This window comes from Mobula hypostoma, chromosome X2, assembly GCF_963921235.1.
Source record: "Mobula hypostoma chromosome X2, sMobHyp1.1, whole genome shotgun sequence".
Classification (NCBI taxonomy): Eukaryota; Metazoa; Chordata; class Chondrichthyes; order Myliobatiformes; family Myliobatidae; genus Mobula; species Mobula hypostoma.
Genome location: NC_086129.1, coordinates 45,894,224 through 45,918,673, shown reverse-complemented (window position 1 = coordinate 45,918,673; position 24,450 = coordinate 45,894,224). Strand labels below are relative to the sequence as shown.

At 44.2% G+C, this 24,450-nt stretch overlaps 1 protein-coding gene across 1 annotated transcript in view; it reads right to left on the bottom strand.

Moving 5' to 3' along the window:
• The window catches only part of dscaml1 (Down syndrome cell adhesion molecule like 1), a 786,587-nt gene that overhangs the window by 110,757 nt on the left and 651,380 nt on the right, over nt 1–24,450 (bottom strand). The window contains exons 21-22 of the mRNA XM_063038255.1: nt 14,336–14,489; nt 4,984–5,101 (exon numbers count right to left, since the gene is read on the bottom strand). Coding sequence (XP_062894325.1) covers nt 4,984–5,101; nt 14,336–14,489 — 272 coding nt within the window. The remainder of the gene's footprint in view (nt 1–4,983; nt 5,102–14,335; nt 14,490–24,450) is intronic.

Sequence of the window (24,450 nt, the reverse complement as noted above, 5' to 3'; positions counted from 1 at the left end):
CCTGACCTGGAGTTACATGCTGACTACGGTTCTTTGCGGGAATGCAGGAATGGGACCCACTCTCAGGGTTTCATAACTGGCCGTTGTTGTTCAGCACTCCAAGGGCTCGGCCTAAGAGTCCGGCTCGGATTTGGAAGCCTAGGATCTCGGGACTCTGGAGACGGGTGGATCGAGGGTCGGTGTCACGGCAGGAGACCCGTGTGTCATCGGGTGAGTTGGAATATCTACAGCTGTCTGTCCAGATCTTTGGGCACAGAGCTTGAAAAAAAAGTGACGTAATGGACTTCTATTATCGTATACCAGCAAGTTGTTTGTCACGTCTCCCCGCTTTCTGTGAAAACGGAGACATCTCTTTCTCCCTTATTTGGGAGAGAGAGAACCTGTGGTATGTTGAATACCAGGTGAACAATGTAGTCTTTGGGGTAACTGCAAGTCTGTGTCTTTGCTGTTGCTTTGTTCACGCTTGAGTGCTTGGTGGCGGGTGTTGATGCTTTTTTTGCCGGTGGGGGGAGGGGGAGATTGTTGCTTGTTGCCGCTTACGTGCGGCAGGGGGAGCTGGGGGGGGGACTTTGGGGTTCTAACATTTAACTGTTGTTCATTCCTTGGGGCACTCCTCTGTTTTCGTGGATGCTTGCGAAGAAAAAATACTTCAGGATGTATATTGTATACATTTCTCTGACATTAAATTGTACCTTTGAAGAATTGTAGAATTTGGGTGCTGTGGTAGTATAATGATTAGTGTGGTGCTATTACAGCTCAGGACACTGGAATTCAGAGTTCAATTCCAGTGCCATCTTAAGAAAGCTTGTATGGTCTTCTCGTGGACACATTGGCTTCCTCCGGATGCTCCAGTTTCCTCCCACATTCCAAAGACACACCCAGTAGTAGGTTAATTGATCATTGTCGATTGTCCTGTGATTAGACTAGAGTTAAACAGGCGGGTTGTTGGGCCAGAAAGGCCTGGTCCACGCTGTGTTTCTAAATGAATAAGTTTTAGGGGATTTAGCCCCAAGCTTAGACAGGAGAAGCTGGGGTTGTTCTCACTGGAATAAAGAAGGTGGTGAGGAGATCTTATGGAACCCTTCAACACCATGATGGGTTTATGTAGAGTGAACAGAGGAAGCTGTTTGCGTGAGCAGTTAGTTTAAGGATCATGGTAAACAGATCAACCCACAGGGTCATCGAGTTATAAATCACAGAAGCAGGCCTTTAGCCCATCATGTGTAGGCTGAACATCAGGCCTATAGAACTGAACACAAATGCATTAATTCCACATTCCTTCATCCTCTGCTCATTCATGAACTTGTCCAGATGCCCCTTCAATATTGTAATTGTTCCTCCCTCCAACACTTCCTTTGGCAGCTCATTCCAATAACAATTACCCTTCAGATCCCCTTTAAACTTCCTCACTCTTACCTTCAACCTACTGCCTCTCGTTTTAGACATCTCTACTATGGGAAACAGTCTCTACCTAGCCTATCTATGTCCTTCAGAATTTTATATACTTCTATCATGTCACTCCTCTTCCTTTTTGCTAAATGGAAAAAGGACCCAGCCTGTCCGGCTTCTTGCTATTCCTCAAGCAGTCATTGTATTACCAGGCTCGAGGACAGCTCTATCCCACTGTTATAGCACTATTGAATGGCTCCCTAGTATAATCCACCGTGCTTTTGACCTCACAATCTACCTTGTCGTGGCCTTGCACCTTACCATCTGCCTGCAACTGCACTTTCTCCGTAACTGTTACATTCTATTCTGCATTCTGATAATGTTTTACGTTGTACTACCTCAATGCATTGTTGTGATGAAATAATCTATAAGGATGGCATACAAAAACAAAGTTTTTCACTGCATCTCTGTACATGTGACAATAATAAACCAATTTAGCCAGTTTACCAATTAATGTGGTGACCAGTATGGTCTAATCAATGTTTTGTTAGTTGATAAAAAAAAAATTCTCGTCAAAAAATAAGGGCGACTGCGAGGAGTAAAAAAGTACTCAAGGAGTGGTTATGGTTGTAAGAGTGGGGGAAATTATTGATGAGTTAGGCAACTGAGAGAGCAATTTGCAAGTCTGCAGGGAAAGACGAGCGGATGATGGGACTGTTTTAATAGGGAACAGCATCTACTTGTCAAGCTGAATGGTAGCCTTCCGTGCTCTACCAATTCTAGTTTTTTTTTGTTTTTACAAAGATCAGATTTCTTTAATTGTTGGCATAAGTAGGGTATCATTTAGTGACATAACATTTTGCCATGTAGCTGACATTTCCATGTTTTACCTTATCTTTATTCATTTGTGCTGGAATTGTTAACTCTGGATGGACGTAGTCCGAGAGGTTAATCCTCGGACTGCTGACTGAACTATCCCACCCCTATGTTCCTGCTATTGGTCCTGCAACACATCTATCATCACTTCCTTGTGCCAACTGGATAATCGCATCCTCACAATCAAAGAACTACCTCTCCTTTTATCTGTTAACTTTATAACTGATAAGTGAATGTCATAGACAGGAAACAGGCCCACTAACTACTTAGCGCTCATTTACACTAATACCAAGTTATCACAATTGTTGAGTTGTACAGCACAGAAACGAGCCCTTCAGTTCATACTATTCATGCTCACCATAATCCCAGTTCCTCAAATTAGGCCCATATCCCTCTACTCCTTGCTTAGTTTAGTGCACTTCCAACTTCTTTTCTATCCAAGAAGTTGTCCTCATTCTGCCCACATTCCTCCCAAACCTCCTCAAATTCATAGTCATAGTCATACTTTATTGATCCCGAGGGAAATTGGTTTTCATTAAAATTGCACCAACCAAGAATAGAGTATAAATATAGCAATATAAAACCCATAAATAATTAAATAATAATATGTAAATTATGCCAGATGGAAGTAAGTCCAAAAAATTCTACCACTCAATACACACTAGGGGGAATTTACAGTGGCCAATGTCTGTAAGGAGTTTGTACATTCTCCCTGTGACCATGTGGGTTTCCTCCGTGTGCTCCGGTTTCCTCCCACAGTCCAAATATGTACATGGTTCGCAGGTTAGTTGGTCACATGGATGTAATTGGACAGCTTGTGAGCCTGAAGGGCCTGCTACTATGCTGTATCTCTAAATAAATAAAATATTTTTTAACAATGCATGTCTTTGGCCTGTAGTGGGACTCTGGAATAACGGAAGACTCCCACATGGTCACAAGCAGAAAGACAAACTCCACACAGATAGCACTGGGATCGAATCCAGGTCACTGAGCTGTGAGGTAGGGGCTCTACTCATTGCAACTAATGAACTTCCAGCAAAGTGTTCAGTGAGGGAGAAGCACTCTATTTTGTGCTGCAATGTTGGTTGCATCACTGTACTGGGAATTCCTGGAGAGTCCAGATGTTCCTGGAGGACTGGTAAACTGTTTGCATTAAGCAAATGAACCTGACGGTTAAGGCCTGGGGTGGAAGGCTGCATTACACTCACTAAAGGGTTCAGGAGACATTTCCCGAGATTAGCCTTTGAGACACATGCAGAAACACCTCACAAATAATTTAATTGCAGCCTTGTTTATCCCCCTGGAGGGTGTCTTTGGTTAACACCTGGGAAAACGAGAAGTCTGGGTCATGGCCTCTGTGATGAGGGAGAGCTGTAGTTGCTGGCTCCATTTTGTCCATATAGCAGCAACAGCTCCAATTATAACAAATGCCGAGAATTAATGCATTTTTTAAAAACATTAAAAAAAAACTTCATCCCACTCTCTTTTGTTAAACATATTATAATAGATTACTATCACCATTTAAATAGATTCGACAATTCTAAACACAGAGTATGGATTATCATAACATTAAAAAATTAAGGTGTAATATGGTGCCCAGAAGTTTAAAGGTTATGGTATTTTGCTTGGTTGGGAGTGTTATTATTTGTCAGCCTACATTCCTTGTCCCAGTGTTGTTATTGTCCTTCATCTCTCCACGAATATCATTAAACATCTAAGCAGCAATAATTTCCATGGCAACTGTCAATGCTGTTTGCATTATTGGTCAACAATAGCAGAATTCTGAGGGTTGGAGAGACTCGTCTGTATTCCCTCATTCCTCAATTGAGATCCCTCACTGTGCAGAGCCTCTAAAAGGTCCTGGAAAGCCTCTCAGTGGGGGGAGCACTGTGGTCAAAGTATTGGAGAAGCATCTCAATGCTGGTCCCAACACTGTAGACTTACATAGAATATAGAACATGACAGCACAGTACAGGCCCTTTGGCCCATGATGTTGTACCAATCTTTCAATCTACTCTAAGATCAATCTAACTCTACTAATGCTATTACCACAATGTGACCACTCACAGGTTGGAGCAGCAATGTCTCATACTCTGTCTGGGTAGCCTTCAACCTAACAGCATGAATATAAGACATCTCTAACTTCGGGCAATTTTCCCCCTTCCCCTTCTCTCTTCTTCCATTCCCCACTCTGGCTCCCCTCTTACCTCTTCTCTTCTCCTCACCTGCCTGTCACTTCCCTTTGGTGCTCCTTCTCTCTCCCTTACTCCCATGATTCACTCTCCTCTCCTATCAGATTCCTTCTTCTCCAGTCCTTTACCTTTTTCATCCAACTCTTCCCAGCTTCTCACTTCACCCCTTCCTCCTCTTACTCACCTACCTTCGCCCTCACCTGGCTTCAGATATTACGTTCTAGCTTGTATTCCTTCCCCTCCTGAAACCTCCTTTTTCTGGCTTCTTCCCTTTCCCTTCCAGTTCTGATGAAGAGTCTCAGCCCTCTTATTCCTTTCCACGGATACTACCTGACCCGCTGAGTTCCTCCAGCATTTTGTATGTGTTACTGAATCTAACCCTTCCCTCTGACATAGCCCTCCATTTTTCTTTCATCCATGTGCCTATCTAAGAGTCTCTTACACCATGGATGAATAGGCCTCACTGAACTTTAATGCTCTGGAGGCAGGGATTCACAATGCCATGCACATAGTCAGTTTGCTTTACCTGTCTTTTGTCCACTTGATGGTTGGTCCTGGATCACCTACAGCTCGGCAAGGTAGAAACACATCTTTCATCCAAGGAGTAGTCACCGTTCCGCCAAATGCAATAATCCTCGCTGGTGCTATAATTCAAATCAAAGAAGTTTCAGATGTTCAAGTCTGCAGCTTGCACTGCAATATTTATTACAGAAACTAGTTTGCAATCCCATGGCTTGTACAGCATACATCAACTAAAGAAGGAGGTACAATACAGAGCTTGAACTCCACAATATACCATAGAACCTGTGCCCTCTCATGGCTTGGAAATACATCATTGGTGGATTTAAATATGGAATCCTCTACCCAACAGGTCTATGAGAGTACTTTCACCAGAAGACTACAGCACCTCAAGAAGGCTGATCACCATCTTGAAGTGATTAAGTTGGGTAATAAATGATGGCTATGCTATCAATATCCACATTCCATAAATAAATAGAAATATGGAGGAAATATACAAAATGGTGTGCTGTATGGCACTTGAAGCATTGTATCTAAAACCATTCAGAGCTCACAATTGTCAAAGTTCAAAGTAAAATTATAATCAAAGTACAAACTGCATGTCACTATATAGAACCCTGAGATAAATTTTCATTCAGATATTTACAGGAAAATAAAGAAATACAATAGAATTGATTATCCACAAAACAGACAGAACTGATGTGCAAAAGAAGACTAATTGTGCGAATAAAAACAAACAAATAAATAAGTAATATTGAGAACATAAGTTGTAGACTCACTGAAAGTGAATCCATAGGTTGTGGAATCAGCTCAGTGTTAAGGTGAGTGAAGTTATCCACACTGGTTCAGGACAATATAAGGTAACGTGTGCAATGCAGTGTACAATGCAGGATCATATATTAAGCAATGCATTGAACAACCCTAGATCAATTCAAGAAAAAATCTCCCTGACAATGAAGAAGAGGTTCCTGGAGATCAAAGTGCTCATGAATTATAAATTCATGTTCCATCTGTATGCCTTGATATTAGCTACAATGATATCACTCCTCCACAAATAACTTCATTGAATGGCTTAAGGAAGCAGACACGGATTTGTGTGCTTGTGGCCACCTTAGGCTTCAAATGTCTTTGAAAAATTAACTTGTGCTTGGAAAGGACTGAATGGGGTATTGTTCCACTCATATCAATAGGCCTCCAGCACTTGCATTCTCCATGTGTAATATAGATAATAAGAAGCAAAGACCATTAATTCACTTGCACCAGAGTCCTCTTCTGCCCTTTGTCAATGTTAATGACCAGGGGCCTAAATGGGCTGACAGAGCAGTATTACACCAGTTGTCCTGTATAGTGGGGATGGGATTGGCATTACCACCCAAATGCTGTCCAAGCTGAAGCTTATTGACTGGAGATTCAGCAAGGGCTGAACCTGAGAGGAACTCCTTCAGAGGTTGATGTGAGCTGCCAGAAGAAGTAGTGGATGTGGGTTCGATTTCAATATTTAAGAGGTCTGGATAAGTACTTAGGCAGAGTGGTATGGAGGGCTATAGTCCAGATGGGACGAGGCAGAATGGACTAAATGGGTAGGAGAGCCTGTTTCTGCATTGTGGTGCTCTATGACTCTATACTAGTCTTCATTAGCAGGATTGTGTAGCATAACATCAGGTGAAGGCACTGAGACATGGCAGAGCTGCCACTGAAATTTCCAGCAAGCTAGATTGTTTCTTCAATCACACCATTTTCAGACATCATCTCCTTTATCTGTGGCAAAAGAGGCAAGAGAGGTGGGGGCGTGGCACTGTTGATCAGAGATAGTGTCACGGCTGCAGAAAAGGTGGACGCCATGGAGGGATTGTCTACGGAGTCTCTGTGGGTGGAGGTTAGGAACAGGAAGGGGTCAATAACTTTACTGGGTGTTTTTTATAGGCCACCCATTAGCAACAGGGATATCGAGCAGCAGATAGGGAAACAGATCCTGGAAAGGTGTAATAATAACAGAGTTGTCATGATGGGAGACATTAATTTCCCAAATATCGATTGGCATCTCCCTAGAGCAAGGGCTTTGGATGGGGTGGAGTTTGTTAGGTGTTCAGGAAGGTTTCTTGACACAATATGTAGACAAGCTACAAGAGGAGAGGCTGTACTTGATTTGGTATTGGGAAATGAACCTGGTCAGGTGTCAGGTCTTTCAGTGGGAGAGCATTTTGGAGATAGTGATCACAATTCTATCTCCTTTACAATAGCATTGGAGAGAGATACGAACAGACAAGTTAGAAAAGCGTTTAATTGGAGTAAGGGGACTTATGAGGCTATCAGGCAGGAAATTGGAAGCTTAAGTTGGAAACAGATGTTCTCAGGGAAAAGTATGGAAGAAATGTGGCAAATGTTCAGGGGGTATTTGTGTGGAGTTCTGCATAGGTACGTTCCAATGAGACAGGGAAGTTATGGTAGGGTACAGCAACCATGCTGTACAAAGGCTGTAATAAATCTAGTCAAGAAGAAAAGAAAAGCTTACAAAAGGTTCAGAGAGCTAGGTAATGTTAGAGATCTGGAAGATTATAAGGCTAATAGGAAGGAGCTTAAGAAGGAAATTAGGAGAGCCAGAAGGGGCCATGAGAAGGCCTTGGCGAGCAGGATTAAGGAGAACCCCAAGGCATTCTACAAGTATGTGAAGAGCAAGAGGATAAGATGTGAAAGAATAGGACCTATCAAGTGTGACAGTGGGAAAGTGTGTATGGAACCTGAGGAAATAGCAGAGGTACTTAATGAATACTTTACTTCAGTATTCACTATGGAAAAGGATCTTGGTGATTGTAGTGATGACTTGCAGCAGACTGAAAAGCTTGAGCATGTAGATATTAAGAAACAGGATGTGCTGGAGCTTTTGGAAAGCATCAAATTGGATAAGTCGCCGGGACCGGATGAGATGTACGCCAGGCTACTGTGGGAGGTGAGGGAGGAGATTGCTGAGCCTCTGGTGATGATCTTTGCATCATCAATGGGGATGGGAGAGGTTCCAGAGGATTGGAGGGTTTGGATGTCGTTCCTTTAATCAAGAAAGGGAGTAGAGACAGCCCAGGAAATTATAGGCCAGTGAGTCTTAGCTCAGTGGTTGGTAAGTTGATGGAGAAGATCCTGAGAGGCAGAATTTATGAACATTTGGAGAGGTATAATATGATTAGGAATAGTGAGCGTGGCTTTGTCAAGGGCAGGTCGTGCCTTACGAGCCTGATTGAATTTTTTGAGGATGTGACTGAACACATTGATGAAGGTAGAGCAGTAGATGTAGTGTATATGGATTTCAGCAAGGCATTTGATAAGGTATCCCATGCAAGGCTTATTGAGAAAGTAAGGAGGCATGGGATCGAAGGGGACATTGCTTTGTGGATCCAGAACTGGCTTGCTCACAAAAGGCAAAGAGTGGTTGTAGACGGGTCATATTCTGCATGGAGGTCGGTCACCAGTGGAGTGCCTCAGGGATCTGTTCTGGGACCCTTACTGTTCGTGATTTTTATAAATGACCTGGATGAGGAAGTGGAGGGATGGGTTAGTAAATTTGCTGATGACAAAAAGGTTGGAGGTGTTGTGGATATTGTGGAGGGCTGTCAGTTGTTACAGCGGGACACTGATAGGACGCAAAACTGGGCTGAGAAGTGGCAGATGGAGTTCAACCCAGATAAGTGTGAAGTGGTTCATTTTGGTAGGTTAAATATGATGGCAGAATATAGTATTAATGGTAAGACTCGGCAGTGTGCAGGATCAGAGGGATCTTGGGATCTGAGTCCATAGGATGCTCAAAGCAGCTGCGCAGGTTGACTCTGTGGTTAAGAAGGCGTATGGTGTATTGGCCTTCATCAATTGTGGAATTGAATTTAGGAGCCGAGAGATAATGTTGCAGCTATACAGGACCCTGGTCAAACCCCATTTGGAGTACTGTGCTCAGTTCTAGTCGCCTCACTACAGGAAGGATGTGGAAGCCATAGAAAGGGTGCAGAGGAGATTTACAAGGATGTTGGCTGAATTGGAGAACATGCCCTAAGAGATGAGGTTGAGTGAACTCGGCCTTTTCTCCTTGGAGGGATGGAGGATGAGAGGTGACCTGACAGAGGTATATAAATTGATGAGATGCATTGATCGTGTGGATAGTCAGAGGCTTTTTACCAGGGCTGAAATGGCTAGCATGAGAGGGCATAGTTTCAAGGTGCTTGGAAGCAGGTACAGAGGGGATATTAGGGGTAAGTTTTTTACACAGAGAGTGGTGAGTGCGTGGAATGGGCTGCCGGCAACAGTGGTGGAGGTGGATACGATAGGGTCTTTTAAGAGACTTTTGGACAGATACATGGAGCTTAGAAAAATAGAGGGCTATGGGTAACCCTAGTAATTTCTAAGGTCAGAACATGTTTGGCACAACTTTGCGGGCTGAAGGGACTGTATTGTGCTGTAGGTTGTCTATGTTTTATCTCCTCTGATATAAACGGCAGAATCTTGTTAATTATCAGCAACTTCAGTGATGTGAAAAAGGGTGTGTTTGAGTCACACCATGGTTTAAATGGACAAATCTATTTGCATGCTGCTATTTTCTAGTGAATCTGTTTACCATTCCTCCATACTCCAGGGACCAGTAGACTGAAGACAGGCTTCAAAAGGGAATCAAATCCATTTTTTGCTGTCGAGGTGCCAGCTAACAAGCTATTGCATCAACTCCTCTTAATGAAGCAGTGAGTTCGAGAGGAAGAAAGGGAGAAATTAAGGGCATTTCTTCCCTTGTTATAATTTACCAAAAGAAGAGCTTGACCTGTTAGGTTAATAACACCTGTTCAGCACATAAACTGACAACTAGTAATTACGTAAGATTGACAGAAAGGCTTACTGATTGAAAATGGAAACAGATACTGAAAGCAAAATATGAAAAGATCACTGTGAAAAAAAGGAGATGTAGAGAGGAAACAGCACACAGCTTAATCGGTATTAACCAGCATAGCTTCAAATGCTTCACAATGAAGCAAAATTCTATAGATAAAATAACCAACTAAATGTTAGTGGTGTACACACTCTGATGACTAGTTTCAGGTATTACTGTTTTGAAAAGTAAATCAGTTTTAGCTTGCTGTTAACCCCTTATGGTTAGTAATTTCTACCAGCCACCCATTTGTGATCTGAGTTCAGTTTTTTTCCCCTCTTTCCATTAGTACCTCCTGGGCATGTCCCACAGCCCTATTAATAACACACAGCACAAGTAAAGAAGCATAATCTGTTTCAAACTTCCTATTAGCTCATTTGGTCTTACCCTTTCAGAGATACTTCCTTTACCCTAACCCTAACCCTCCCCTACCTTCTCTTCAAACAAAATGAAACTTATTTTTTCTCATTCCCAGTTCTGTTGAAGGGGCTTGGACCTGGAATATTAACTTTTCCTGATTCCACACATGCTGCCCAACTTGCTGAATGTTCCTAGTGTTTTCAGTTTCTATAAGGTCTAAGGGTCATAGACCTAGGGGAAAATGTGAAATATTTAAAAGGAACATTGATCGTGTGGATAGTCAGAGGCTTTTGAGGTGTTGACCATGAGGATAGTCAGAGGCTTTTTCCCAGGGCTGAAATGGCTAACACGAGAGGGCACAGTTTTAAGGTGCTTGGAAGTAGGTACAGAGGAGATGTCAGGAGTAAGTTTTTTACAGAGAGAGTGGTGAGTGTGTGGAATGGGCTGCCGGCGATGGTTGTGGAGGTGGATACAATAGGGTCTTTTAAGAGACTCCTGGATGGGTACATGGAGTTTAGAAAAATAGAGGGCTATGGGTAACCCTTGGTAACTTCTATGGTAAGTACACATCTGGCACAGCATTGTGGGCTAAAGGGCCTGTATCGTGCTGTAGGCTTTTTATGTTTCTAAGATTGCGGATTCAATTGTAACATTTAAGTGAGGTTTGGATAAGTACATGGATGAGAAGGGAATGGAGCACTATAGTCTGGGTGCAGGTAGCTGAGACTAGATAAAAGACCAGATCAGTATAGACTAGATGGGCGGAAGTGCTTGTTTCTGAGCTATGGTATTTTAGTAGTCTATGACCTCATGGTATCACCCAATAGGGGGATGGAATGGGGCTAGGTGCCTTTTCACACTTTTCCACTGGTCTGGTGGCTCTGTTACGTTCTTTTAGGTGAATTACCTGCACAGCATAAGGTTAGCAAGAGGTTACCCAATGTGCCCTAACTAACAGTTAAATGATGCACATTGAACTTGTTTGATGGAACCCAGTTTGGTAACCCATCTATTGAGGTAGAGCTTACACTTCTGTGTTGCTGAGACCCTAAGGCCATACATATGACATAAGGGCAGAAATAGGCTATTTGGTCCATCGAGTCTGCTCTGCCATTCCATCATGCCTGATTTATTATCCCTCTCACCCCCATTCTCCTGTCATCTCCTCGTAACCTTTGACGCCCTGACTAATCAAGCACCCATCAACCTCTGCTTTAAAAATACCCAGTGTCTTGGCCTCCACAACCATCTGTGGCATCGAATTTCACAGATTCACCATCCTCTGGCTAAGGAAATACCTTATCTCTGTATTCTGAGTAAGAAGATAAGAATATGGCAAAGGTAAAATGGCTTCACTTAACATTGGTCTGTTCTGCTTGTCTAGCATTTCGGTGAGAATGCTCTCCGTGTGGTTGTTAGCTGTGTTCACATCAATATATTCAGTTCCATTACAATCAACCAACTGAACTTTTGGTAAGATACGTAGTGCTGCGTTCAGATGCAGCAGCCTCTTGTGGGGGTGGGGGCAACCAAATGTGCTTTTTTCTTTGTTAACTGTGTTTTTTATGATTGCAATACCATGCTGGGCTCCAAGAGTTTCAGCTGCTAAGGGTCTATCCCATCAGTGAGCTGCTCATTGATCGAAAGAGCCGGCCAGGATGTCCAGGGTGTCGGACGATCCGGCTGGCGTGTTGGAGGAGCTGGACTAGGTTCAGACCGTGTTGCTGCCTGCCACTCGAAGGTATTGAAGTTGGTGTGTGAAGGCGGTGTGCAGTGTAACCATGGGTGACTGTCTTGGACGTTACTCTTGCAATTGCAAGACCCAATTGGACTGATAATGTAGGATGCTGCAGGCCTGTTTCCCTTCTTCAGTGGCGTGACAGGCAGGAGCTGCATGGCCTCAGTTGTAGTGAGGATTACGCCTCAAGCCACGGGCTTGCCTGCTGCTGCAGTCCAGGAAAGAGACGCCAGAGGTGGTGTAGCGTGGCGTCTGTGCTTGGTTGCAAGCCAGCCTCTCCTCTCAGCACTGCCATCCAGTGCTCAATCTGTGCAATGACAGGCTGGGTTGCAGCAGCTACACACTGCTGGAAATCTGTACAATCAAGTTGCAGGACTTGTCGCTCAGGGTCTTGGACTATATATGTGTTTATTTTGTATGACTATGTTTTTTTTGCTCACTATTTTGAATGTGCTGTTGGTACTGTATTTTGTATTTTGCACCTTGCCCCAGAGGAATGCTGTTTCATTTGGCTGTATTTATGTATGGTTGAATGATAATTGAATTCGAATTTGAATTTGAATTTGAACATGTAGACTGGAGTAATGCTGGTGGCTAGTACTGAAATAACCAGTTAGTGCTGCCTTTCAGCAGGTCAGGCACAATCTGCTGAGGGAGAAACAAGAGCTAAGATTACAAGTCTCTGCCCCACCACCTGATTTTCATCAGATTTAGCTGAGGATGTGCTGGGGGCAGCCTGCAAGTGTCGCCATGCTTCTGGTGCCAACATAGCATGGCCACAACTCACTAACACTGACGGTACGTCTTTGGAATGTGGGAGGAAACTGGAGCACCTGGATGAAACCCACACTGTCATAGGGAGAACTTACAAACTCCTTATAGACAGCACTGGGAATCAAATGCCAAGCTTACAGCTGGCACTGTAATAGGGTTATGCTAACTGCTGCCGCACCTTCTCCCTCCTTCAGCAACAGGTCTTCACTCAGCTCTTGCTGATTCCCGTCTGTAGACTTGTTCCTGTTGTTCAAGGTCTGATAAATTAACCATGTTCTTACTGAATTTATACACCAATCATCGAGCTCTGCTCATGGAGTAAACCCAATGGTACTGGCAGTCGAGGAGAGCCTAGCCTATAAATTACCCATTTTTCATGAGCAAATCACACATAGAAGTGATTTGACTGGGTTAACTCATGCCCCAGGTTAGGTCTGATGAATTCAGTTCCATTGGACAAATGACCAGGCCTATTTTATGTTCAATTCACTTACGTTTTCTCAACATTCCACACAATTCCTTCACTGGCAGTGAAAGTTAACACTCATGCAGGGTAACCTGTGTCACTAAAAAAAGCTAGGTGCACATTGTGCTGAGATCACCAAATGGAAATCAAGTATCAAGTTCCCTTTCTTAGAGTCATAGAGTGCTAGAGCACAGGAACATGCTTTTCAGCCCATCTAGTCTATGCTAAACTGTTAGACTGCCTACTCCCATCGACACATACCTGGACCATAGCCCTCCATACGCCTTCCATCCATGTTCTTATTCAAACTTCTTTTAAATGTTGTAATCGAACCAGCATCCACCAGTTCCATTGTCAGCTCATTCCACAATCTCACCACCTTCTGGATGAAGACATTTCCCCTCAGGTTCCCCTGAAATATTTCACCTTTCACCCTTACTCATAACTTCTAGTTCTTGTCTTACCCAACCTCAGGGAAAAGGCCTGCTTGTATTTACCCTATCTATACCCCTCATAATTTTGTATACCTCTATCAAATCTCCCCTCAATTTTCTACGCTTCAGAGAATAAAGTCCTAACCTATTCAACCTTTCCCCATAACTCAGGTCCTCAAGTTCTGACAACTTCCTTGTAAATTTTCCCTGTACTCTTTCAATATTATTGACATCTTTCTTGTATGTAGGTGACCAGGACTGCACAAAGTACTCCAAATTAGGCTTCACCAACATCTTGAATATAAATCCTGAATTTTGTACTCAATACATTGATTAGTGAAGGCCAAATTCTTCTCATTGTCTTGCACACAGCATCTGCTAGCTTCGATTTTCAATGCTCTGATATGTGAAGCTTCACCACTAGTTGTTCCAACACTGATTACAGCCTAGTCATTGCAGGGTCTCAGAGCTGTGCACTCCCTCTAAAGCCCACAGATCGAAAGCCTCGTGTCTACAATAGGCACTGGCACATAGGCGATGAAATGCCCAGTTGTGGAGAGTTTTCGAAACCCATCTCCCTCCAACAATACTCATACCAGTCACCTCTCAACTTATTCACACTGCTTTCAAATTGTGTCCAGTTGTAACAAAGGTCATTGTTAATGAGGCAACTGAGAACTGCTGACATACCCTTTGCTGCAGGCTCCCCGGTGACCTTATTGCTGACATTGCCTCGACCAGCCGATGTAACTGCTGCCACCCAGAGCAAATATTGCTGTTTGCTCTTTAGGTTTGGGATCTGGTAGTACAGGGTCTCCGGCGAAGCCTCATATTCACTGGGTGCCTGTGCAGGAGAAACAGGGTTCGATTAGTCTGTTGCAACTACATTGGCAGGAAGTTACAGGGCTGTGCCCACTCAATCCAACTGCTCAGCTGCCTACAATAGGCTCAGATTCAAGTATTCAATAGAGAAGTTATATTCAGAATCATATACTGAGCACCCAGCAAATAGTCCTTGAAGGCAGGATACAGGGTTAATGGTAAGATTCTAAACAGCACAGAGGAACAGAGGAATCTTAGGGTCTATGTCCAAAGACTCCTCAAAATTGCAGTGCAAGTTGATGGAGTGGTTCGGAAGGCATTTGGTGTGTTGGTCTTCATTGGTCAGGGGACTGAGTTCAAGAGTGGCAAGGTAATTTTGCAGCTCTATAAAACCCTAGTTTGGAGTATTGTGTTCAGTTCTGGAACTGAACTAAAATTTCATGGAAGGTTGTGGTGCATGAGGAAGTTACGGAGATAGGAAAGCTTCAGAGGGATCACTGGGACAAGAACTGGAGCCAGTATAGACACACAACCAGATTGGGCGATGGGTATATGGGACAGCAGGAGATCAAGATTACAGGCGTAAGGTGATGGTTGTGTAGGATAGAGTCACCTTGTTGGTACTGTTCCACCAATCCAATTTTACAAAGGTTAGACAGCCATGTTTCCTGTAGCAACAACTCACAGCAGATCAGGCAGCATCTATGGGGAGGACTAAATAGCCAATGTTTCAGCCGAGACCCTTCATCAGGAATCAGAATCAGGGTTATTATCACCGGCATGTGACGTGAAATTTGTTAACTTGGCAGCAGCAGTTCAATGTAATACATAATATAGAAGAAAAAAAAATAAAATGATAATAAATAAGTAAATCAATTACAGTAGACATATATTGAATAGATTAAAAATCGTGCAAAAAACAGAAATACTCTATATTAAAAATGTGAGGTCGTGTCCAAGGGTTCAATGTCCATTTAGGAATGGGATGGCAGAGGGGAAGAAGCTGTTCCTGAATCGCTGAATGTGTGCCTTCAGGCTTCTGTACCTCCTTCCTGATGGTAACAGTGAGAAAAGGGCATGCCCTGGGTGCTGGAGGTCCTTAATAATGGACACTGCCTTTCTGAGACACTGCTCCCTAAAGATGACCTGGGTACTTTGTAGGCTAGTGCCCAAGATGGAGCTGACTAGACTTACAACCTTCTGCAGCTTCTTTCGGTCCTGTGCAGTAGCCCCTCCATACCAGACAGTGATGCAGCCTGTCAGAATGCTCTCCATGGTACAACTACAGAAGTTTTTGAGTGTGTTTGTTGACATGGCCCAATATCTTCAAACTCCTAATAAAGTACAGTATAACCACTTTATAACTGCATCAATATGTTGGGACCAGGTTAGATCCTCAGAGATCTTGACACCCAGGAACTTGAAACTGCTTACACTCTCCACTTCTGATCCCTCTGTGAGGATTGGTATGTGTTTCTTCGTCTTACCCTTCCTGAAGTCCACAACCAGCTCTTTTGTCTTACTGACGTTGAGTGCCAGGTCGTTGCTGTGGCACCACTCCACTAGTTGGCATATCTCACTCCTGTACACCCTCTCATCACCACCTGAGATTCTACCAACAATGGTTGTATCATCAGCAAATTCATAGATGGTATTTGAGCTATGCCTAGCCACACAGTCATGGGTATATAGAGAGTAGAGCAGTGGGCTAAGCACACACCCCTGAGGTGCACCAGTGTTGATCGTCAGTGAGGAGGAGATGTTATCACCAATCCGCACAGACTGTGGTCTTCCGGTTAGGAAGTCAAGGATCCAATTGCAGAGGGAGGTACAGAGGCCCAGGTTCTGCAACTTCTCAATCAGGATTGTGGGAATGATGGTATTAAATGCTGAGCTATAATCAATGAACAGCATCCTGACGTAGATGTTTGTGTTATCCAGATGGTCTAAAACCATGTGAAGAGCCATTGAGATTGTGTCTGCCGTTGACCTATTGTGATGATAGGCAAATTACAGCGGGTCCAGGTCCTTGCTGAGGCAGGAGTTCATTCCAGTCATGACCAACCTCTCAAAGCATTACATCACTGTATGAGGGGTGATTGATATGTTCGTGGCCTAAAGTAGAAGGAGTCAATTTTAGAAAACCTAGCACACTCATCTCCACATGGTAGGCTTATTCAGAAAGTTAGAAGGCATGGGATCCAGGGAAGTTTGGCCAGGTGGATTCAGAATTGGCTTGCCTGCAGAAGGCAGAGGGTCGTGGTGGAGGGAGTACATTCAGATTGGAGGGTTGTGACTAGTGGTGTCCCACAAGGATCGGTTCTGGGATCTCTACTTTTCGTGATTTTTATTAATGACCTGGATGTGGGGGTAGAAGGGTGGGTTGGCAAGTTTGCAGACAACACAAAGGTTGGTGGTGTTGTAGATAGTGTACAGGATTGTCGAAGATTGCAGAGAGACATTGATAAGATGCAGAAGTGGGCTGAGAAGTGGCAGATGGAGTTCAACCCGGAGAAGTGTGAGGTGGTACACTTTGGAAGGGCAAACTCCAAGGCAGAGTACAAAGTAAATGGCAGGATACTTGGTAGTGTGGAGGAGCAGAGGGATCTGGGGGTACATGTCCACAGATCCCTGAAAGTTGCCTCACAGGTGGATAGGGTAGTTAAGAAAGCTTATGGGGTGTTAGCTTTCATAAGTCGAGGGATAGAGTTTAAGAGTCGCGATGTAATGATGCAGCTCTATAAAACTCTGGTTAGGCCACACTTGGGGTACTGTCTCCGGTTCTGGCCACCTCACTATAGGAAGGATGTGGAAGCATTGGAAAGGGTACAGAGGATATTTACCAGGATGCTGCCTGGTTTAGAAAGTATGCATAATGATCAGAGATTAAGGGAGCTAGGGCTTTACTCTTTGGAGAGAAGGAGGATGAGAGGAGACATGATAGAGGTGTACAAGATAATAAGAGGAATAGATAGAGTGGATAGCCAGTGCCTCTTCCCCAGGGCAGCACTGCTCAATACAAGAGGACATGGCTTTAAGGTAAGGGGTGGGAAGTTCAAGGGGGACATTAGAGGAAGTTTTTTTACTCAGAGAGTGGTTGGTGCGTGGAATGCACTGCCTGAGTCAGTGGTGGAGGCAGATACACTAGTGAAGTTTAAGAGACTACTAGACAGGTATATGGAGGAATCTAAGGTGGGGGCTTATATGGGAGGCAGGGTTTGAGGGTCGGCACAACATTGTGGGCCGAAGGGCCTGTACTGCGCTGTACTATTCTATGTTCTATGTTCCTTCTACCTTAGGCCACGAACTTACCAATCACCCCTGATGAGTTATTAAGTTCAAACTTTCTGCATAATCATTCAAAGAGTTGAACTGCATGTGCATGTAACGAGAGCTGCTAACTCATCGCCTTCTACGTTAGGCCACAAACTTATCAATCACCCCTGCTGTGGAGACTTTCTGGAGGTCCAAGATCTGTATGCTCCACGACCACTGGACTAAGTATGTAAATGTAGGAGGGGACTAATGTGCTAGATTTTCTAAAATTGACTCCTTCTACCGTAGGCCATGAACTTATCAATCACCCCTCGTAGATGTGAGTGCTACCGGGCGATAATCATTAAGGAAGCTCACATTATCAAGTGTGACAGTAGAAAAGTGTGTATGGAATCGAAGGAAATAGCAGAGGTACTTAATGAATACTTTGCTTCAGTATTCACTATGGAAAAGGATCTTGGTGATTGTAGTGATGACTTGCAGCAGACTGAAAAGCTTGAGCATGTAGATATTAAGAAAGAGGATGTGCTGGAGCTTTTGGAAAGCATCAAGTTGGATAAGTCACCGGGACCGGATGAGATGTACCCCATGCTACTGTGGGAGGTGAGGGAGGAGATTGCTGAGCCTCTGGCGATGATCTTGGTATCATCAATGAGGACGGGAGAGGTTCTGGAGGATTGGAGGGTTGTGGATGTTGTTCCCTTATTCAAGAAAGGGAGTAGCGATAGCCCAGGAAATTATAGACCAGTGAGTCTGACTTCAGTGGTTGGCAAGTTGATGGAGAAGATCCTGAGAGGCAGGATTTATGAACATGTGGAGGGGCATAATATGATTGGGAACGGTCAGCATGGCTTTGTCAAAGGCAGGTCATGCCTTATGAGCCTGACTGAATTTTTTGAGGATGTGACTGAACACATTGATGAAGGTAGAGCCATAGATGTAGTGTATATAGATTTCAGCAAGGCATTTGATAAGGTACCCCATGCAAGACTTATTGAGAAAGTAAGGAGGCATGGGATCGAAGGGGACATTGCTTTGTGGATCTAGAACTGGCTTGTCGACAGAAGGCAAAGAATGGTTGTAGACGGGTCATATTCTGCATGGAGGTCGGACACCAGTGGTGTGCCTCAGGGATCTGTTCTGGGACCCCTACTCTTTGTGATTTTTATAAATGACCTGGATGAGGAAGTGGAGGGATAGGTTAGTAAATTTGCTGATGACACAAAGATTGGGGGAATTGTGGATAGTGTAGAGGTTACAGCAGGATATCGATAGGATACATGGCAGATGGAGTTCAACCCAGATAAGTGTGAGGTGGTTCATTTTGGTAGATCAAATATGATAGCAGAATATATTATTAATGGTAAGACCCTTGACAGTGTGGAGGATCAGAGGGATCTTGGGGTCCGAGTCCATAGGACACTCAAAACTGCTACGCAGGTTGACTCTGTGGTTAAGAAGGCATATGGTGCATTGGCCTTCATCAATCGTGGGATTGAGTTTAAGAGCCGAGAGGTAACATTGCAGCTATATAGGACCCTGGTCAGACCCCATTTGGAGTACTGTGCTCAATTCTGGTTGCCTCACTACAGGAAGGATGTGGAAACCATAGAAAGGGTGCAGAGGAGAGTTACAAGGATGTTGCCTGGATTGGGGAGCATGCCTTATGAGAATAGGTTGAGTGAACTCAGCTTTTTCTCCTTGAAGCAACTAAGGATGAGAGGTGACCTGATAGAGGTGTATAAGGTGATGAGAGGAATTGATCATGTGGATAGTCAGAGGCTTTTTCCCAGGGCTGAAATGGCTAGCACGAGAGGGCATAGTTTTAAGGTGCTTGGAAGTAGGTACAGAGGGGATGTCAGGGGTAAGTTTTTTACGCAGAGAGTGGCAAGTGCATAGAATGGGCTGCCAGTGGCAGTGGTGGAGGTGGAAACGACAGGGTCTTTTCAGAGACTCCTGGATGGCTACATGGAGCTTAGGAAAATAGAGGGCTATGGGTAAGCCTAGGTTGTTCTAAGGTAGGCACATGTTCAGCACAGCTTTGTGGGCCGAAGGGCCTGTACTGTGTTGTAGGTTTTCTATGTTTCTAATATTCTTAGGCACTGGTATAATTGTTGCTTTCTTGAAGCAAGTGGGAACTTCCGCCCGTAGCAGTGAGAGGTTGAAGATATCCTTGAATACTCCCGCTAGTTGGTTGGCACAGGTTTTCAGAGCCTTACCAGGTACTCCATCGGAACCTTCGCCTTGCGAGGATTCATTCTCTTTAAAGACAGTCTAACATCGGCCTCTGAGACGGAGATCACAGGGTCATCAGGTGCAGCAGGGATCTTCACAGCTGTAGTTATATTCTCCCTTTCAAAGCGTGCATAGAACGCGTTGAGTTCATCTGGTAGTGAAACATCGCTGCCATTCATGCTACTGGGTTTCGTTTTGTTGGAAGTAATATCTTGCAAGCCCTGCCAGAGTTGTTGTGCCTCTAACCTCATTCGAAATTGTCTCTTCGTGCTTGAAATACCCCTCCGCAAATCATACCTGGTTTTCTGGTACAGGCCTGGGTCGCCAGACTGGAATGCCACAGATCCAGCCTTCAGCAGATTATGTACCTCCTGGTTCATCCACGGCTTTTGAGTTGGGAATGTACAGTAAGACTTTGTGGGCACACACTCATCCACACAGGTTTTAATGAAGTCAGTAACAACTGTAGCATATTCATCCAGGTTCAAAGATGAATCCCTGAATACAGTCCAGTCCACCGATTCAAAGCAGGACTGATATGTCAACCGTTTATTCCTCTCCATGGACGCTGCCTGATTTTGCAGAGTTCCTCCAGCATTTTGTGTGTGTTGCTCAAGATTTCCAGCATCTGCAGAATCTCTTGTGTTCAGGTTGCCTGCAGGCTCTAACTTTGTCAAGAAACACTGAGCAGTATGCTTTCTCATTTTCTTACAGAAAGGGAATCACATCAGATTCAGATTTATTTATCACATGTACAGTACATCGAAACATACAGTGAAATACGTCATTTGTATTAACAATCTCATGCATAAGGGCAGACATCCCACCTCTCCCAGAAGTTCCGGGAGTCTCCCGCATATCGATAGTGGCTCCCTGACGCCCCGAACTTATATACAATATCCCAGAAATAGATTTTTTTGAGCGGGAGAGGGAGCAGGAGAGCGAGCATTCTGATTGGTCTCTCTTCGTGCTAAGAGTGGTCTCCAACCACCGGGCCGCGAGGAAACAATATGATTTGGCGATATGAAACGATACGAGTCAGCTGCACCTTTCCTCATTCCCTGTCACGCACTGTTGAATTTTAACGCAAGCGAGGTCATCAGTGACCCAAGACGTGCAAAGGAATGGGTCCGTGACCCATTTGTGAATGTCCCCGGTGAATCATCCATGTCAGCGCGGGAAAAAGATCAACTCCTCGAGCTTGCAAATGACGGCAGGCTGAAAAGTATGTTTGACATAACATCTCTGCCAGCATTCTCGATCAAAGTCAAGGCTGAATATCCTGAAATAGCCACGAAAGCACTGAAAACATTGCTTCCATTTCCAACATATTTCTGCGAAGTGCAGTTTTTTGCAATGAATGCAACGAAAACTAAATTGCGGAATAGACTGGACATAAGGAACCCCCTTCGAGTATCGCTGTCTCCCATCACCCCTCGATAGGACTGTCTTGTTGCAGGGAAACAAGCCCAGGGCTCCCACTGATTCAGCGATATTGGTGTGTTGCAATGATTTTATATGTTCATACGAGGAAAATATGCGTTGTGTGTTTAATATCCAAACATTACTTAAAATGTTATGATGCTATTGACTTATAAGTGACTTATAATTTAGTGGTCCCCAACCTCCGGACCGTGAAGAATACAGCGGTAGCCGGAACGCACCCAGCACATCTTTAAGAAAAAAGCCGAAATAAACAAGCTAATTAATTAGGTGCCGCCTGGCACATAAATGTCGGCCCAGATCAGAGGCGATTGCCAATTACGTCGCCTCTGATCTGGGCCGACATTTACGTGCCGGGCGGCACCTAATCAATTAGCTTGTTTATTTTGGCTTTTTTCTTAAAGATGTGCTGTGTGTTCTGGCTATCGCTGTACCGCTGCATTCTTCGCGGCCTGGAGGTTTGGGACCACTGTTATAATTGACTTATCACTACATTCATGTGAGGAAAATATGCGCTGTGTGTTTAATATTAAATGCGTTAGATAAACCCCTTAAGAAATTAAATTTAGTGTATTAGTCACTTACAAGTGACATAGTTGACTTATCACCTATATTCCGGTTACGTTTAACACTCACCCACACCCCCCCGCCCCCCCCCCCCGGGTTGGCCGGTCCGCAAGAATATTGTCAATATTAAACCGGTCCGCAATGCAAAATAGGTTGGGGACCCCTGATTTAAACTAGCTGGCTAGCTGCCAAGGAGCTACGCCATTGATGTCCTATGTGATGATGCCAAACTCCCTGTAGACTTGCTTAAAGTTGTAATAGAATAAACATGATATGATAATATAATATAAGTACATATTTTAATGTCACATTTTCTGCATATACCCAACTTGGTTTACAGATTAGACAAAATCACTAAACAAGGTATTACATACACCCCTGGAGGTCGACGGGGGGTGGGGGAGGATATGGGGTTCGGGGGGCGGGGGTGCTATCTCCCTGAAATGAGTTTTTGCAGGTTGGGATGTCCGCAAGGGATTCACTAATTCCACTAAGCAAATGATTAAAGAGGGATGCCGATCATGTAATTGTAATATATGGTTCCAATTATTAAAAGTTTTATCAATGCAATTTTCTTGAGTGAAGGGCTCATTTAAGTGAATTTTTTTAAAGAAAATTCACTGTTACCTGCAAGATAACAGGCCAAATCTACAATGGCTGCACACAGTCACCTTATGTCCAGACTTCATCCAGACATGGTGGGCCTCTCTTGCTGGTCTACACCTTGAACTGAATGACATAAGGGTTTTGAAATTCCCACTGAAGAAGCCCTTCCCCTTAATTGCTTCTGACAGCTTTGACAACTGGCAAAGCCCCATCCCAGAGCAAACAACTGTCAAAGCTGCTATAGTTATTATGTGCTTCTGAAAGAGATTCAGAAAGATCTACAAGATATTCAAATGAGTTAAAGAATTAACATATTTTGAAAATGTATTAAAAGTTATTGCCAAGATACATTAAATCTTTTTCACACTATGAAGATGCTACCTGACCTGATAAGCATTTCCAGCATCTTCAAAGTGTTTTCAGGTTTCTGGCCACTGCTGCTTTTTGTATCTTGATAATGTAATTAAAGGAACTTATCTTTTTTCCCAGTAGCCCTGCCATCCCTACAGAAATCAATGCGGTCTAACTTGCCATGGGATCTGACAGTGGATTGCTAGAAAAAATGCCATGGAAGTTTATCTGCAAACACGAGGAATTCTACAGATGCTGGAAATTCAAGCAACACACATCAAAGTTGCTGGTGAACGCAGCAGGCCAGGCAGCATCTCTAGGAAGAGGTACAGTCGATGTTTCGGGCCGAGACCCTTTGTCAGGACTAACTAAAAGAAGAGCTAGTAAGAGATTTGAAAGTGGGAGGGGGATGGGGAGGTCCAAAATGATAGGAGAAGACAGGAGGGGGAGGGATAGAGCCAAGAGCTGGACAGGTGATTGGCAAAAGGGATATGAGAGGATCATGGGACAGGAGGCCTAGGGAGAAAGAAAAGGGGGAGGGGGAAGCCCAGAGGAATAGGCAAGGAGTATAGTGACAGGGACAGAGGGAGAAAAAGGAGAAAGGGAAAAAGAATACATATATATATATAAAAATATAAAATAAATAAATAACGGATGGGGTACGAGGGGAAGGTGGGGCATTAACAGAAGTTAGAGAAGTCAATGTTCATGCCATCAGGTTGGAGGCTACCCAGACAGAATATAAGGTGTTGTTCCTCCAACCTGAGTGTGGCTTCATCTTTACAGTAGAGACATATCAGAATGGGAATCATCAACTCTGCTCTCAAACACATCTCTCCCATTTCACGCACATCTGCTCTCACCCCATCCTCCCGCCACCCCACGAGGAATAGGGTTCCCCTTGTCCTCTCCTACCACCCCACCAGCCTCCGGGTCCAACATATAATTCTCCGTAACTTCCGCCACCTCCAGCGGGATCCCACCACTAAGCACATCTTTCCCTCCCCCCCCTCAGCTTTCCGTAGGCAACTCCCTTGTCCATTCGTCCCCCCCATCCCTCCCCACTGATCTCCCTCCTGGCACTTATCCTTGTAAGCGGAACAAGTGCTACACATGCCCTTACACTTCCTCCCTTACCACCATTCAGGGCCCCAGACAGTCCTTCCAGGTGAGGCGACACTTCACCTGTGAGTCAGCTGGTGTGATATAGTCTGTCCGGTGCAACCTTCTATATATTGGCGAGACCTGATACAGGCTGGGAGACTGTTTCACTGAACACCTACGCTCTGTCCGCCAGAGAAAGCAGGATCTCCCAGTGGCCACACATTTTAATTCCACGTCCCATTCCCATTCTGATATGTCTATCCATGGCCTCCTCTACTGTAAAGATGAAGCCACATTCAGGGTGGAGGAACAACACCTTATATTCCGTCTGGGTAGCCTTCAACCTGATGGCATGAACATTGACTTCTCTAACTTCCGTTAATGCCCCACCTCCCCCTCGT